Genomic DNA, 18,174 nt, shown 5'->3' with positions numbered 1-18,174 from the left:
ATTTGTCCATTCAACTATTGATTGACATTTGGATTATTTCCAATTTTTGGCTATCAGTAACAATGTTCCTGTGAACATTCTGTGTGTGTGTGTGTGTGTGTGTGTGTGTGAGAGTGTGTGCAGTCTTATATAATAGATGTCTTTTGGTAGGCCAAGGTAGTCATTACTCTCAGATTTATTTCTAGGAGTTTCTAGTTCACTACAGAAGACTCATGTTTACTTTAATAAATAATCATGGTGTTGTCCAAAGTGGTTATGCCCATGTCCAGCCCAGAACCCACTGCTCCACATCCTCACCAAATTACTGCCAGTCTTTTTCATTTTAGTTATTCTGGTGGGAGTGTAGTGTTGTTTCACTGTGGTTTTAATTTGTACTTGCAATATATTTATTGGTCATTTGGATATAAAAACATTCTCCTCTAAAATGCAAATATCTATGGGGGTGCCTGGGTGGCTCAGTGAGTCAAGCACCCAACTTCAATTCAGGTCATGATCTCACAGTTTATGGGTTTGAGCCCCACTTCAGGATCTGTGCTGACAGCTCAGAGCCTGGAGCCTGCTTCAGATTCTGTGCCTCCTTCTCTGTCCCTTCCCCACTCATGCTCTGTCTCTGCCTCAAAAATAAATTAAAAAAAAAAAACATTAAAAAGCAATTATCTATGGAATGTTGTAGGTAAGACTACTTCCTTCTTAGTAGTCAGGGAGAGGGGCTGGTGATTCCCATAGTGGGAAGGGTGTGTGCTCACCTGCAGGACATTCTGGGTTGTTACAAGAACTGGAGAACACACGGTGGGTAGGTACGAGGGAGCTCAGCATTCTAAAAGCGTGGTCAGTCCCCCTTGACGAAGAATTGTTCAGCCAAAAAGGTCCACAATGCCCTCGCTGAGAAATTCACACAGAGATGGTGAAAATCTTAGTTTGTAAGTACAGAAGGGACCATTTTCAAGGCAGGCTGAGGAATGAGGGAGTGAAAGTAGGTGCTGGCTACACAGAAGACCTGAAAGGTTTCATTCACTTGACTCAGTATCCGTATCTTCCCCGTCTGACAATCTCCCACTGTCATGGAGACTGCTATGGTCTTAGCTAAAAGCACAAGAGACAGGGTCCCCCAAATCCCTGAGCTGGGGACTGTGTGGTTTGTGACCTAGAAGACTACCATCCTGTAGCACCACTGAGTCTGATCAGGTCTCTGACAAGATTCATGAGACTTCACTGTCATCTGCTGAGAGCCCTGGGTACCTGTTACACCTGTTTTAAGCACTCCCAGAGCCCTGGGTACCTGTTACACCTGTTTTAAGCAAGGCAGTTGTCTTTCATTTGCTTCAAGTACTGAGCTTCTATAATAAGAGGATGCTTGTCGAGAAAATGTTTTAAAGTTTTGAATCCTGACCTTTTATTTCTGTGACAAATCATATTGCAGGTTTCAACAACTTGCTCACAAATGAAACCTTCAAAAGCACTCCATTCATAAAGTGTTAATTCCTAATATACAAAATTTTACACCTAAACTTAGATCAAAAAATTTTTTTTGCTACTTCCTTCTTCCGTCCCCTGCTTTGCTCCCGAGAAGACTTACTAGGTGCTAGTTTATATTCTCTGTACTTAAAAAACAAAAACAAAAAGGTAAAAAATCAAAACTCCCATACTTTTTAATTTAGAACCTCAGAAATTAATATGAAATATGAACAATTAATGATCCAAATGACTTTCTCAGGTAGCCAAGCTCTTTAAGATCTTTCTAAATAAACTGATAAAAATCACAAATGCTTTAAGAACGTATTTAACTGAACACGTTATATCTGGACATGAGAAGTTTAAGGAGGACACTAAGAGAAGATGTTATCAGGCAAAAGTTTAACAATTATATGAAACATGATGGGCAAATTATGAATTTTAATTCTATTTAGACTTCAATTCCTACGGCTATTTTTTAAATCAAATAAAAGTTTCTAACTTGATTATCATTTTCATAAGTAACTTATATCTGACAAACATAACTGTTTCAGATCAGAAGTATCATATTTTATAAGGGTCAGCCAATTTCCCTTAATGCATTTTGATTAAATTGAAAGTATTTTAGTTTTTAAACAAACAGATCAACAAATGAATTTGTTCATTGTTCTCCCTCTGTACAGCACTGATTTTTTTCTGGCCAACTATGGAAATCTATCCTTTCAAGGAATGGTATAACCACTGGAGACCTCACAGTTTTCAGAGTTAAAGAGTAAAGATCCAAGGGAATGGCTGAAGGGAGTTGGTCCTCTTATACAGCCAATCTTCATACCTTCCAATCTGAGCTGCTTGGTTAAGTCTAAGAAGTTGACAGAGGCAGAAACAAGAGGAGAAACTCATACAGCCTCATGAGCAACTTTCCAGTAGGCAAAAATCCATAGGGATACAGGTAACACAGAGGAGACTAGCTTGAAACCTTTATAGAGGGTCTCTGCCCACAATAGCCTACCATGGCTTCTAGCCATAACAAATTCAGTAATACAAAACTGGTCTTCTTGTAAGTCTAAAATGGTTGAATATTAGTAATGTCACATGGTTCAACCCAATACAACTGAAATTGAAGGCATCTATTACCCAGAGAGCAGAAAAATACAGAGTAGTTGGAAAATATGCTTAATGAGAGACCCTTTAAACAACCTCATATAACACAGCTTTAGTATTTGAGTAGTAGGCAATGATACAATCTTCTAGTACTATGACACAAGGATCCTCATGTGCCTTTACATTTGTATTACTCACCTCCTCTCATGGGAACTTCATGACAATTCTGGATGGTGAGCAACAGTCATTCGCATTTTATAAGCATAATTTTGTCCAAGATCTTTTTTTTTAAAAAGGGTTAATTAAAATACATGAAGGGTTAACAATCTAATCAGAGGCATATCCCATTAATACCTAGTTTTACTGTAATGAGGATGCTAAATTATGTTACCTAGAGCAAGCCATTTTGTTTCTCTTGATCTCACGTTCCTTTCCTGTAACACAAAAGGGCTGAGCCAGATAATTCCCAAGGTTACTTTTAGCTTAAATATTCAGACTTTAAAACAATCTGCCAGGGCTTAAAATACCAAGGAATAAATAATGACAGTTAATGCATAATATATTATGAATAGCATAAGTGTCCTTATGGGAAATAAACACACTTTTATGTATCCATTCTCCTAAAGGAAAGTATGTATGTTTAACAAAGTAATAATTTACTGCCTTTTTAGTGACGCAAGTTTATACAGGAAATGAGGCATGTCTAATAACCGAAAGGAATTAAGTCCAAGGTGAGAAAAGGGCATGAAGATCTTCACATTGTGTGAAAATATGAAGCCTTCTACAGATTCTGCTGTGTATATTCAGGTTTTGCTGATGGAAAGAAATTCCAGCATATAAGTTGGCAATATAACTTCCAATTGAAAGCAGAAAAAAATTCCTCTCAAGGTAAATAAATACTTTCCCTTGCCACACAGACCATTTGGCTATTTTGCATGCATTAGACACAGAATGCATCCTCTAAGAGGACATATGTATCCTTAAACTCCCACAGAAGCAGGTTCACTGGGGGTACACATATCCCTAAAGGCATATGACAATATATCACAGGTACACACAGGCTTGGATCCTTTTATTTAAAGGAATCGGTTTCTTGGGGCGCCTGGGTGGCTCAGTCGGTTAAGCGGCCGACTTCGGCTCAGGTCATGATCTCACGGTCTGTGAGTTCGAGCCCCGCGTCAGGCTCTGTGCTGACAGCTCAGAGCCTGGAGCCTGTTTCAGATTCTGGGTCTCCCTCTCTCTCTGCCCCTCCCCTGTTCACGCTCTGTCTCTGTCTCAAAAATAAATAAACGTTAAAAAAAAAAAATTTTTAAAGGAATCGGTTTCTAGATCTTGAGCCTTCATACATTTTCTTCTCTCAAAGTGATCTAAGAACACACATGCCCAGTCTCTTTTCCTATCCTTCCTTCACTCAGTGCCTTTGTCTTCTTTACAAAGTCAAGGCGTATCTCTTGCTCATCTGGAATCTTTCTATGCTTTCTAAGTACACTGCCCTACACGATGGAAAATTCTCAAAGACACCAAACATTTGAACATTTCACAAATATATCCCTCCTGAGGACGAGTCACAGGAAAAGTGATAAAGTCTGGTTTGCTCAAGAGGGCCCAGCTTTCACCAATTAGGTTAGACGGCAACATTATTCATAAGTTGAATGAGTCAACTCTGAAGCTCCGAAGTTTGAAAAAAGAAATTTTTTTTTAAGTTTACTCATTTTTGAGAAAGAGACAGAGTATGAGCAGGGGAGGGGCAGAGAGAGAGAGAAAGAGAGGGAGACAAAGAATCTGAGGCAGGCTCCAGGCCCTTAGCTGTCAGCATAGAGCCCAACACAGGGCTTGAACTCATGAACCGCGAGGTCATGACCTGAGCCGAAGTGGGATGCTTAACCGACTGAGCCTCCAGGCACCTCTGAAGCTCCCAAGTTTTGATAACACTATGTTCAGGGGTGCCTGGGTGGTTCAGTCGGTTAAGCGTCCGACTTCAGCTCAGGTCATGATCTCACGGTTCATGAGCTGTCAGCACAGAGCCTGGAACCTGCTTCAGATTCTGTGTATCCCCCTCTCTCTGTCGCTCCCCTGCTCGCGCTCGGTCTCTCTCTCTCCCTCTCTCTCAAAAAATAAACAAACATTAAAAAAAATGTTTAAACCACATATCTAAAATAAATGCCCAAGAAATTATTCTACTGCATCCACTTAATTTTAATGGGAAAAAATGTAGATGTAAGCTTGAAAATGTGTGACCACATAACTTTTTCCAAATTATTTTAGGAGATAAGTGAACCAAAAAAATGTTTGAAGGTCAATGTTCCAGAGCAATTTTACCCAAGGTACGTTATGTAAAACAAGCTTTATGAGCCTATAAAAGGGTCCTGTGGCCAAAGATGTTTGAGAAACACTGCACGTTGTACATGCACAAGCACATTACAAACCCCAAGAAGTCCTTTGGAAAAAACTCTGGGTTTTCTTTAACTTGGTGGTTTTTTTTACACCTTCGGCCATGGAGCCTTTTTGCACACCCCGTCTATTTACATCCCTCCGAACTGGCGGTCCGTGAAGCACATTTTGTGAAATGTTGCTCTCTGCGGCTAGTCTGTTTCAACCAGGCCTCACCGCCGCCATACCCTTCCCTCCTGACCTGTAACTGTCCTCCGCTTTGTAAATGATAATCCAGCACAAGATAGATTTGATCACTAGACTCACTGAGAGGAGGTAAACCACTGGGAGGGCACTCCCTTCCTTCCAATTCTTCTGTCTTCAGGGTAACATGATAAAAGAATTATCAGAGCCCAGAGAACAGCTTGTATTTATTTCTTGATACATGTGTGCTACACATGCAAGATGCTAATCACATACGCATCTCTGTGGGTCTTGGATCTCTGACTCTAGTCTACAGACACTACATTAATTTCTCCTTGAAACATTCACAGTAACATGAATCCATCATGGGCTTTCCTCATCGCTTGTGATGCAACAGGCATCTTCCCATTGATTTTATAGCCCCAGAGATTAAGGTCAAAGAGCTATTGGAAAATACAATGTGCTAATGACTCACTTCACCACTGTCTTTCCTGAAGAAAAGTGAATAAAATAAACAGACATTTCCTTTTTGAATCCTATCCCAGTGATATAAGCACGGTAAGAAGACACATTAGGGAAAGACTCTCAAATGGAGAGGAATGGGTCCCAAATTGACTTTTAAATGCTGAAATAGGATGCTCAGGACCAGACCAAAATGGTTTCAATTCTTCCTAAAAACTCTGTGCCTATTTAAAATACAAACTGTGGCAGGAGTTCCAGGAAAATGCCTAGGACGGTAGAATAACCCCTTCCAATCAGTAACACATCTATCAATTCCCTCCTAGTCGGTGACTATCATAAAACTTGATTCAGAATCACAATAAGTACCCCACAATTTCTGGGATTAAATCACTAAATACAGCCGAGTGTTGTGATGAATTTCTGGCAGGCTAAATAAAAAGAACTTTAGGGGCGCCTGGGTGGCTCATTCGGTTAAGCATCAGGTTCTTGATTTCAGCTCAGGTCAAGATCTCATAGTCACGAGATCACACCCCACGTCAGGCTCTGCACTGGGTGTGGAGCCTGCTTAAGATTCTTTCTCCCTCTCCCTCTGTCCCTCCCGCATGTGCATGTGCACATGCGCTCTCTCACTCTCTTTTTCTCTCTCAAAAGAAAAAAAAAAAGGATTTTAAAAATTTGTGAGTATTTTGAAGAACTTATTTATCAGGTCTGGTGGGCTCTAGCCTTAACTTCTACCTACTGATTTTCTACTATAACTTCCCAAACATATAGCAAGAACAAGGGATTCTAAATTTCATACTTATACATACATTATTCTCATATCCCTATTTCCCATTTCTTCCTACTAAGAAGTAAACATCACAACAATCAAGTCCTTTCTGATAGTGGAACTGAAAGCAACTTTAGAGACCATGCTAACTGTAGGAAATACTACGTAGACAGAAAAGTCCAAGAAGAACATGTTGAAGGTAGGGGAAAAAGTATTTTCAAGATTTTAAATGAAAGCATCAATGGATATTATCACTTCACTAGCCAGAATTTCTAATATTAGGAAATGGTACTGGCCACATGCTGTTGAATGGAAGAAGCCAGACACAAAAGAACACATACTGGATCATTTGAAAGTTCATAAAAAAACCAAAACTGATCTATTCTTGTAAGAGTAAGCTACTGATTATTCTAGAAGAAAAATACATTGTTCTACACATAGGCTATATACAGATACAAAGTTTTTTTAAAAATATAACGAACATTGGGGTGCCCGGGTGGCTCAGTTTGCTGAATATCCGGCTTCGGCTCAGGTCATGATCTCATGGTTCACAAGTTCAGGCCCCACATTGGGCTCCATACTGACAGCTCAGAGCCTGCAGCTCAGAGCTGTGTCTGTGTCTCCCTCTCTCTCTGCCCCTCCCCCACTTGTGCTCTGTCTCCCTCTCTCTCACTCAAAACTAAACATTAACAAAAATTTTTAAATAAATAAATTGTATATATATACATATATATTTATATGTATATACATATATACATATACATGTATATGTATATATGTATAATGTATGTATATACATATATTATGTACATATATATACATGTATATGTATATATATATATATATATATATATATATATATATATATATATGGGGGGTGCCTGGGTGGCTTAGTCAGTTGAGTGTCGACTTCAGCTCAGGTCATGATCTCATGGTTCATGAGGTGGAGCCCCATGTTGGGCTCTTTGTTGACAGCTCAGAGCTTAGGGCCTGGAGCCCACTTGGGATCCTGTGTTTCCCTTTCTCTCTGCCCCACCCCACTCATGGTGTGTGTGTGTGTGTGTGTGTGTGTGTGTGTGTGTGTGTGTGTGTGTGTCTAAAATAAAATTTAAAAAATCAAAAAGTTTATATATATATATATATACATATATATATGTGTATATATATGTGTGTGTGTGTGTGTGTGTATATATATATATATATATATATATATATATAACAAATGATATAGTTTCCAGTATAATCCACCAGAATTTTTTCCCACCAATACTTTGTCAATATGGCTTTATGAGCAGATGTAAAGTGACCTCACATAACACACAAAAAAAATCTTCATTTCCTTTTTTCCCAGAAAAAACGCACTCCTACTTGCTGAGTCAGGGTAATCCATCAGGGTGTTATAGATTGACTTTCAAAATGACCCCAATTCTCCACCTCTCCATGTATCCATGCCTCTTGCTATGTCCTCACCTGAATGTGGGCTGCCCTTATTACTTCAGTCTTTCAACCACAGGACAAAGTTGAAGTGACAATGTGTCAGTTCCAAGCCTAAGACTGTAAAGCTTTGTGTGCTTTCACTCTCTTGAACCCTGCCACCAGCCTGCGAACAGCCCGTGTTAGCTGCCCAGAAGATGAGTGACTTTGTGTAAGACAGCAGATTCATCCTAGCCGAGACCATCCTGGACCATCTAGCCCCAGGCACCCAGCAGCAGATCACGGATGCAAGAATGAGCCTGGCTGAGATCATCCGCCCCTGGCCTGGGTCAGCAAACCTGCCCAGTTGCACCTAGAAGTGTGGCAACTACATGATTATTTTATTTAATTGTTAACTGACAGGGGAAAGGAGAAGAGACGATCCTAGAAAAGGAATGCCTCAGAATCTAAATGAACTATAGCCTAAATAACAGTACAGAAGCATCAACGCAAAACAAAAGCACACAAATAAAAACAAGAGTATTTAGAAGCATAAATATTCTGCTTCTTAAAAACTTCACGCTAAAACTGAAGAGGTACAGGGAAGCCTGGGTGGCTCAGTTCGTTAAGCGTCCAACTTCGGCTCAGGTCATGATCTCATTGGTTCGTGGGTTCGAGCCCCATGTTGGGCTCTGTACTGACAGCTCAGAGTCGGGAGCTGCTTCAGATTCTGTGTCTCCCTCTCTCTCTGCCCCTTCCCTGCTCATGCTCTGACACTCTCTCTCTCTCTCTCTCTGTCTCTCTTTCTCAAAAATAAATATATATTAACAAAAATTTTAAACTGAGGGGGTACGACTTACATGATGTGATAAATAATGTGATAAAAAAAAACTTTACACACCAGATACATTTACAAGGCAACTTGCTATAAAATTAGACGATGAAGTTTGGACAACTCTATGATTTCTAAACCAATTTCAAACCAGTAAAGAGCTTAAGAGCTAAACATAGAATGTGAAAGTATCAGCGGGCATCCACTATCATTCTCAGCTCTACCATTTGCTGAGCAAGGCTTTAGGTCATGGTTTCCCCACCTGCAACAAGTAGGTGGGGTCACTGTCAAGACCTTAGAGATGAGAAAACACATTAAAAGTACTTTCATAAACTGCACACTGCTATATAAATGTTAAGAGCACAGGGAGGAGTACTCAGGCTGCAGAGGTAAATTCCACCACTCTCCAGCTACATGACCTTCCATCGCTTAATTTTCTGGAGTCAGAAGACTCAGTTTCATTACCAGTTTAAAAGAAAAAAAAAAAAAAAAAAGGTAACAGTACTTATCTCCCAGGGTTGTTCAATTATGACACACCTAAGCATCCGACACAATGGCTCCACCAAATAGGCACTGAATAAATGCTAGCAAAATATATAAATGGGCAGATACAAAATATGCAAGCAATGATGACCAGAAAGGAAATCTATTTTATGAGAAAAAAGAAATCAAGTTATTCTCGTGTAAGTAATATCATAAGGAGACGAGCCTCACGTTAACAAAATCAACAGTAATGAGAAATGGAGCAGTAGCTGGTCTAGCTAGTTCCAAAAAGTTGGGTAAGAACTAAAGAGTATTAGAGGAAGAACTTAGGTTATATACAAAAGGCTTATTAAACTGGGCCTGAGGAGCGCCTGGGTGGCTCAGTCGGTTGAGTTTCCAACTTCAGCTCAGGTCATGATTTTACAGTCTGTGAGTTCGAGCCCCGCGTCGGGCTCTGTGCTGACAGCTCAGAGCCTGGAGGCTGCTTCAGATTCTGTGTCTCCCTCTCTCTCTGCCCCTCCCCGACTCATGCTCTGTCTCTCTGTCTCAAAAATAAAATAAAAAACATTAAAAAAAAATTTAAACTGGGCCTCAGTGCTAGTGAACTTAGGATCACAAACCATGAAGTCACCTGCTGTCAGGATCACCATCACTAAAAACATCTTTATGTCTGTACATGGTCATTGTCTCCCTTGTACCTTGTTCCAAACGCCACAAGAAGGCAGCCCTGCACAGGCTGGGTGGGCGGACCTTGAGTGAGAGGGAGTAAGGATGCAAGAGAGGGAGAGCACAAAACTCTCACTACTAAGTTAAAGCCATTTATTTTCACTCTATGGAAATTCTCACCAAAACCTTTGAGAGAAACCACAAATGTCAAGGACATAATATATATAACAAACTATATCAATGTTCCTCTATTTAAATATAAACTTAAAAGAAGCTTACAGTCACTAGCCACTATATCAAACAAATTTTGCATTCAGCCTGCCCCCTCCCCATACCGTAATAATTAATTCATCCACCTTCACCTACACCTGTGGGATTCAGCAGGCACAGCATAGCACATACTCTCCCATGCCCGTGTCTTAATCTCCTCTGGTCCCGATGACTTTCCCAACTCCGATACCATCTTTCCCAAACTGCAATTATTTTAAGGTAAAATTATTCTTACGTAGAAAACTCAGAGGAAATTATTAAAACCACCAAGAGTTAGTTCCAATAAAACAGTGAATATTAAATTACAATCTTGCTCACAGCCATATTCAATATAAAGTGCCTGGGGAGAGCCTAAACAGGGAGGCAAGGGAGGAGAGGAGGGACCTATGGTCAGTGGGCTCTCTAAGGCTAGTGAGAAGGGAAATGCACATCCTCTCCAAAAGTCATGTGTACAGGATAAATCACAGCTTGGAACCAGTCATTTCTCTTGTAAAAAGAACCATGGATTCGCTGAAGCTTTACGTTCAAGTACACTCATGACAGTATATGTATTAAGAAAAAATAGAAACTAATCTGAAAACAGCACTTTAGAATAATTAAATGAATTCTCCAGTATCCATTAACTAGGATACTACGTCTGCATTAAAATAATTCTTAATAGATTTAATAACATGAGAAAGTATTATCTATTAAGTAAAAACAGTTTTCACACTTATCTGTGAAATATGATGTAAATATCTATCTATCTATAGATATCTATAGATATATAGCAGGAACTACAGCAAAATTCACCAATTTTTGAAGGTGATAAAGGTAATTTCTTTTCTTTTTTACATTTTTTTACCATTTATTCACTTTTGAGGGAGACAGAGTGTAAGTGGGGGAGGGGCAGAGAGAGGGAGACACAGAATCAGAAGCAGGCTTCAGGCTCTGAGCTGTCAGCACACAGCCCAACACGGGGCTCAAACTCACGAGCTATGAGATCATGTCCTGAACTGCAGTTGGACGTTTAACCAACTGAGCCACTCAGGCACCCCAGGTAATTTCTACTTTTTATACATTTCTCTAGTTTCTAAGTTTTAAACACTAGGTATGAATTATTTTATAAATAAAAAAGACAATGTGTTTGTTTTAAAGATTAGGTTTTTAAGTGCTATCCAATTTGCTAACTAAATGGGAACTTTCTCTCTGAAATTACAGTGTTCGGTTCATTCCTTAAGCACTTACCACCTGCCGCCTTGATATTTGAGTTGTAAGTAAGAACAGGGATCTTCATGAGGGCGGGAATTGAGTCTTATTATATTCTAATATTTCTCAGAGTATCCCCATTTAAATCATCATTAAATATCTATAAAGCAAGTGAGCTAATGAATGGCAGATATTGATGCAGATGGGCTGCTTAATTCAACAGGGAAAAAAGACTACCTGTGGATAACAATTATATAAGTTGGAGCTTTGTTTTCTCAAAGCCTTTTCCACATCCTCAAAGAAAATTTATAATACATACATACATTAAATATCACACTCCAATACTGATATCTTGGATTTTAAAAAGCTCAATTCTGATATGGATATATGTTAAAGAAATGTAACACAGTAAAACTCGTGCTTTGGCAGTCTCCCAGGCTCCAAACGCTTAGCAACTGAAAACGAACTATTAAAAGAAGATTAAAAAACAAAAGAAACATCTCAGTAAATCTGAAACGGCATAGAAATACATGGTAGTGGGTGGAGCTACTGAATTTCTGTGTCTACCGCCCAGAAGGAAACAGGGGCAGCCAGGATTTAGCAACGGAAGGTAAGAATCCAAAAGAACCTGTGCAGAAGCATTCTTCCTCAGCACCTGAAATCTAGCAAAACTTGTCAGCATGCTTAAAAAGTTACATGAATGAATATATTTAAACGGAAAGAAACAAGACCAGGCAGCTATGAATTATTAGAAACCTCAGAAATGGAAAACAATCTTAAAACTACAAGTCTAATGGATCGGACAGAGTCCAGATAGGCTTAATAAAACAAGACTGAGAAAACTTTAAGATGGAACTGAGATATTCATTCAAAATGCAACCAAAAAAAAAAAAAAAAAGACGAAAGGATACAAGCACAAAAGACTTGCTCAGAGACATGAAAATTAAAGACATCTCCAACACTAGTCAATAGGAGTTTCAGCTGAGAAACATGGTAGAAAAACAATATTTGAAGAGATAAGAGTTTATCATTTTTCAAATTTGAAGACAGACATGACTGTTCAGATGGACAATGCACTCTGTCCACTGAGCAAAATCAAAATAAATGCAAATATTAACACATCATGATAAAACTACAGAAAACAAAGAATTCAAAGATCTCAAAAGAGAGAAAGAGAGATTACCTACAAAGGAAGAAAGTATCAAAAAGAAGTCAGAAGACACTAGCACAATGTGGTCAAATGTATTGCTGGCAAACAACCTGGAACTGAACACCTGACCAGTGTCCTTAGAGAATGAGCTCCAAGCAAAGATATTCTCAGACATATAAAGTATATACTTCTCACTGACCCTCACTTAAAGAACTGTCAAAGAATATAATCTTAAAATACAGACTGGCAAATAAAAATACAGGACACACAATTAAATTTGGACTTTAGACAAACAAGTACTTGTTAGTATATACGTTCCAACCAAATTATTTGCTATTTATCTGAGATTCAAATTTAACTGGCTATCCTGTATCTTATCTGGCAAACCTACCTCAAAAACAAAAACAAAACAAAACAAAAAACTCATGAGCCCACAAAACAAGCACAGGATACAAGAAACAATGCTGAATGAAAAACCTGATAAAATGCCAGTACATTCATTTAACTATTAACTGGATTAAAAAAAAACTTCGATGTCCATTAACTATACCTTTGAAAATAACTATAAAATGGTGACTCATTCTGTTACCCAGCGCTATGCCAGAGACCACGTTTTCTACAACCAAATACGTTTTCTTGAGGGTCTCACCTGCACTTTCTAGTTTTCCCAAAGTAGTCAAAGACCAGCCTCCTTCTATATCCTTACCTTAATACAGTCACAGTATTTTGTAATCATTAAGGTGTCTGAAAGAGATGCTATTGCCCAGCCAAGCTCTTCATAACCCCAAATCCCCCAAGTATGGCTTACTGATACACAGTATTAAGATTGTGAGTTTCATTTAATCACAGAGATATGCCCCTGAAGAAAAAAAAAAAAAAAAAAAAAAAAAGTCCATTATCTTTTCTATGTTCCAAACAAACTGTGGTTTCAAATGCACTTTGGGGCACCACCTTCAAGGAATCCCACACTTGGGACTGTCCATGGTAATGGATACAATGATGCCCTATCGTATCTGTTTTGTAAATCTTTTTTATTGAAGCAGAATAACTGGTGTAAAAAAAAATTGAGGTGGAAAGTTACGTGGACAGCTCTGTCATAGCTGCTGTAATGGGCTCATCTCGAGTCAGCTAAAATTTAGCTAGCTGGGAGAGTGAACAAAGCAAACTGAGTCCTGCTGATTTCCAACTGACTTAATTACACTGAGTCCAAGGTCCAGAGGGATGCCTTATTCACCAGCCCTCTCCTCAGTCTGTAGCTTAGGGGAACCCTGCCAATTAATGTTTATGGATCACTGAATATTCGTTAATGTTTGAGATTATCTATGAAAAAGGAATATACATACACTGGATTATGAAAGTGCAGACATCTCTCACTTACATATTGTGGCGTTGCCCACAGCACCTCTCAGCACATGCTAACACAAAATGTATAGAATAATACTAGGTTGATTTCATACCTACAGCTCATGAAATGAATGATTTCTGTGTATCCAAAGAGGTATTTGCTTTTAACAAAAGACTTCACTAAATAGATTGGTCTCCAAGTGATTTCAGAACCAAATTGCATTTTATTGGATTTACGCCTAATTTTTAAGAGCTCATTTATCTCATGACAAAGTTATGGGCAAGTGAGAATACTCAAAATGCAGGGAACAAGTGAGCTCCAGAGTCAAGGAGTATGAAAGCAGGCGCTCCTATTACCATATTCATGGAGTATTATTCCATTTAATTCTAGCTCTACATCAAACCTTAGCATAATAATCAAATGACAAATGTTGTTCTAGATCTACCAGGAAATATGCTTGTATTGTTTGTTATGATAAATGAAGCAAATTATAACAATTCCATAATGTTAAGGGTAGTGAGGGCAGGTTTGAGAGCTCCATGTGTGTGTGTGCAATAAATCATTCCTTTGAAAAGATAATCGCAGCACCGCTAGAGAGGAGAAAAAAACCCAACTTGGAGGGCAATTATTTGAAAGCTCCTCAAATTAACTTGTGCACAGTTGGTTCTTTGTTACTGAGCCCACATTACTAAACGTTGTTTCAGGACATTAGTTCGCCTAGGTGAAGGAAATAATGTAATTCTAGTTATTAATCACTTTAATTTTAAATGTGCTTTGTAAACTGAGAAGACATTAAACTCTAAGAACAATGTGGAACGCACAAGTAATTAGTGGTTAATGGGCTCCTTTTGAAAAACTCTGGGATAACAAAAACTAAAGCTTCGAGCTCTAGGAAAAAGGAGTGTACATATGTAACGTGAGAAAGTTCTATTTCATTTTACTGACCAATAGTGTCACAAAGGGAGTGAAATTAAGCCCTTCTCTCAAAAGTAATTTTAATAGATTATGATGAATGAAATCATATTATTTTATGAGTCAATCTTCTCTGCAGTATAATTTAGCGGTGCCTTTTTGAGGCACCATGAAATAGAATTTTCTGTGATACTTCACTCCAGATTCCCTGCCAAAAAGTCTGACACTGTTTTGCAAATATCCTCCTGAGACAAACGTAAGCCAGGATTTGGTGTTACTGACTGTCAGGGCAAAGAACGAGATGGAACCATTTCCTGTGCTCAGTGTGAACAAAACTTGCAAAAGGTCACTCCATACCATTCATACCAGAAGAGATAAATACAAAAATAACAACAAAAATCAAGCAATTATTTAAAGGATCCTTCATTCTCTTTTGCTAAGATATGTGGCCGATGTTTACTTCTACTTCCATCGTGGTATTTTTACAAACACTGTTAGAACCTTGAACCAGCTAGAAGAAGGAATATGTTGGATAACCATCCTTTCGTATTACAATAAATCTTATTAATATTGATTGCATTACCTTCTAATACTCCTCACAACAGATGGCGTACCTTCTAACAGCACGGCTAGTTCTAAAGAGCTGGTATCTACATTAGTTATACCTTAGATACATGTAAAATCAGTAAAGGAGGCCATGTTGCCCACAGAAACAGAGGTGGTTTGGGAGCTTAATCCTGGCTGAGCCTCTCATTCTCTGTGCGATCTTGGTAAAGTGACTTACTCTGTGTCTTGGTTTCAATTGGGATTAATAATGTCTAAAGCCCACCCCACCCCTTCTTACCCCACAAAAACATGCACATTCTTCATAATTTGACATCAGGAAATTAGGAGCACCCGACATTCTGGAGCATCTCTGAATATTAGTTACAGCAGGTTTGCAACGTGGAAGGATAAACAAGGATCCTCCTTCTGAGAGGAGGCAGACACACCTCATCACAGGGCACACTTCAGGAAACTTCCTATCGCGGAGCTAAAATGTGTATGACAGACCCAGCTGTCATTTCTTTCTTCTCATCCATAGCATCTATCCCAGGCAACAGAGTAATGATAGCCATCAGACACCTGGAATGTACCTACAAAGTCTCCCAACCTCATGGACTGTGCAGGACAGAAATTCCCTGGAGCACCCCATGGCCAGTTGTTTTTAAGGGTCTATTGAATTATGCCCAATGCAGGAAGCTCACTACTTGCAAAGGCATTTCAGTACAGTGTTGGGGAATGCTGTTCCACAGAAAAAGTTTGCTCTGAGTTGTCAATATGCCTCCTTTTAACTCCATTCTATTATTGACTGGTTTTTGAAGCAACTCATAAAGACTTATTTTGCGATGCCTGGGTGGCTGAGTTGGTCAAGCATCCAACTCTTGATTTTGGCTCAGGTCATGATCTCACAGTTCATGAGTTCAAGCCCCGCATCAGGCTCTGCACGGACAGTGCGGAGCCTGCTTGGGATTCTCCTTCCCTCCCTCTCTCTCTGCTCCTCCCCCACTCACATTCTCTCACTCTCTCTCAAAATAAATAAATAAACTTAAAAAAAAATAAAAATCAAAGACTTGTTTTGTAGAACAGTGGATCCAACATTTAAAGGCATGTTTATAAGGCAGCCATTCTATTTCTCTGTACTCTGCTCTTCTCCAGGGCTAAACACCCTCAGGATTCCAGGCCCCTCATAAGCTCTGTTGACTTTATTAGCCAAAAGACAACGAATACCAAACACCCAAACCCCAAATTCAGTCTGACTAGCAGAGGACAAGATTGTTACTTCCAAACCCCTGCTCATTCTGCTTCTACTAATGCATTCTAAAAATGGGCTAGGGCTTGTCATATAGATTTTCATCCAAATCTGTGAAGCAATCACTTCATTTATGCTGTAGAATATATATTTAGCCATCTGTCCATTCAACATCTTCATTCTTCCATCCATTTCAATTTTCCATCCATTTAATACAATCTCTTAAGGATATCTTAAATTCTACTGATTCCTACGTAATATTGATTAATCCATTATTCCCACATTACTAGGATGTTTCTTACACAGTGTCTTGGGTGCCCTCTCCTTGAGCAGTTAAATATAACTTTCAGGAGGATTACCATATTTTAAGGCAACACTTTTTTAAAATGCATGGTACACCTATGTACATTTCAAAAGAAAATTCTTTTCTTGCTAGAGCTCTACAGATCATAAAAGTTAGATAGATGCAATATGGAACAACCTGAGAAAATTCTCAGGTAATTAAGACAGTCCACTGACATGACCCTTTTAATAGGAATTAATCTAGACTTCGTAACATTACCTTAATCTACCCTGTCCTGTATAAACACATACTGGTCAAGGATACAGAGCCCCAGACAACAAGTTGGAAAACATGTGCTGTGTTCTTAATGTGGATTTTGGTTCACTAATGGAGGCTCTTTCTCCATTTTAATATACACACATTTCCAAGTTACTAATAACACTTTTACCCAGACATTTAAGGGGAAACTAGGAGCATTAATTGGACAAATCACAGAGTAAATGAAACAAAATTTGATATCATATGTGGGTACTAAACTAGGTACTCGTAAACCTGAGTTACAACCCCAGCTCTATTTAGCCTCAGGAAAGTCACTACACCAGTCTGGGCTTGAATGTCCTGGTCTGTAAAGTACAGACACTGGGCTACGGGATCTCTGAGGTTCCCCCTGCTTGTTCAAATCTGCTATAAGGTGCAAAATAAACTGAGAAAAAGCACTCAGGACATTTCACATTTAGCTACAGAGCTTTACCTATTGCCTAGGAAATGTGTATGCACCCTGACATTTAATACTTAAATACTTTGAGGTGGCTAGCAATATTCTGATGAGAGGGAAATAAAGGAACTCTACTACCCAATCCTGTGTCAGCAAGGAAGGCACACTGCTAGGTACACATGCATACTTATATGCATGCACATGCACCCACGCATGGAAAGGGAGCGACCAGCATGGAGACCATACGGTGCTCTGTAATATAATCCAATCTCCTGTGGATTTCATCACAAATTAACATAGGGGAAAAAAGTTCCATGACGTTTAAATGCTATTAATTCTAGCAACCATACACTATAACTCTTTGCTTCCTTATAGATAATTTGAGTGAGCGAGAGGCAGTTCATTGTTGTGACTTTCTCATATGGGGCTAATGAGAAAATTGTGGTCAAATAACTTAAGATTCCTAAAAAGCCAAACCAACGGAAATCCACACCAATGAACTCAGTTAAACTTACCTTGACAAAAGGTGTTGTTGACCCGCTTATAACCTTGCAGACATTCCATCATTTGGTTATATCCATGATACGCTGTAAGGAAGAAAGAATGCGTTGTTACACGCTTAAATTCTTACAGTCCTAAACTGCCTGTTGTGATAACCTAATCCATGGAAGTCATCAGTGGTCTGTATTATTCATTTCTAAGATACCCAATTCAATGTATATCAGTTTCTTTTACATTATACTCAGTTATAAATGTACCACTTATTT

General features: G+C 38.9%; 1 protein-coding gene across 9 annotated transcripts in view; it reads right to left on the bottom strand.

Annotated features, from left to right (window-relative positions):
- Positions 1-18,174, bottom strand: part of LTBP1 (latent transforming growth factor beta binding protein 1) — a 401,303-nt gene that overhangs the window by 147,702 nt on the left and 235,427 nt on the right. For all 9 annotated transcript variants that reach the window (XM_060652208.3, XM_060652235.3, XM_060652189.3 and 6 more), the window contains one exon: positions 17,923-17,994. In XM_060652208.3, coding sequence (XP_060508191.1) covers positions 17,923-17,994 — 72 coding nt within the window. The remainder of the gene's footprint in view (positions 1-17,922; positions 17,995-18,174) is intronic.

The sequence above is a fragment of the Panthera onca genome, chromosome A3, assembly GCF_046562875.1.
Source record: "Panthera onca isolate mPanOnc1 chromosome A3, mPanOnc1 haplotype 2, whole genome shotgun sequence".
Classification (NCBI taxonomy): Eukaryota; Metazoa; Chordata; class Mammalia; order Carnivora; family Felidae; genus Panthera; species Panthera onca.
The sequence above is the reverse complement of the archived record's forward strand: the minus strand, read 5'-3'. Positions and strand labels throughout refer to the sequence as shown.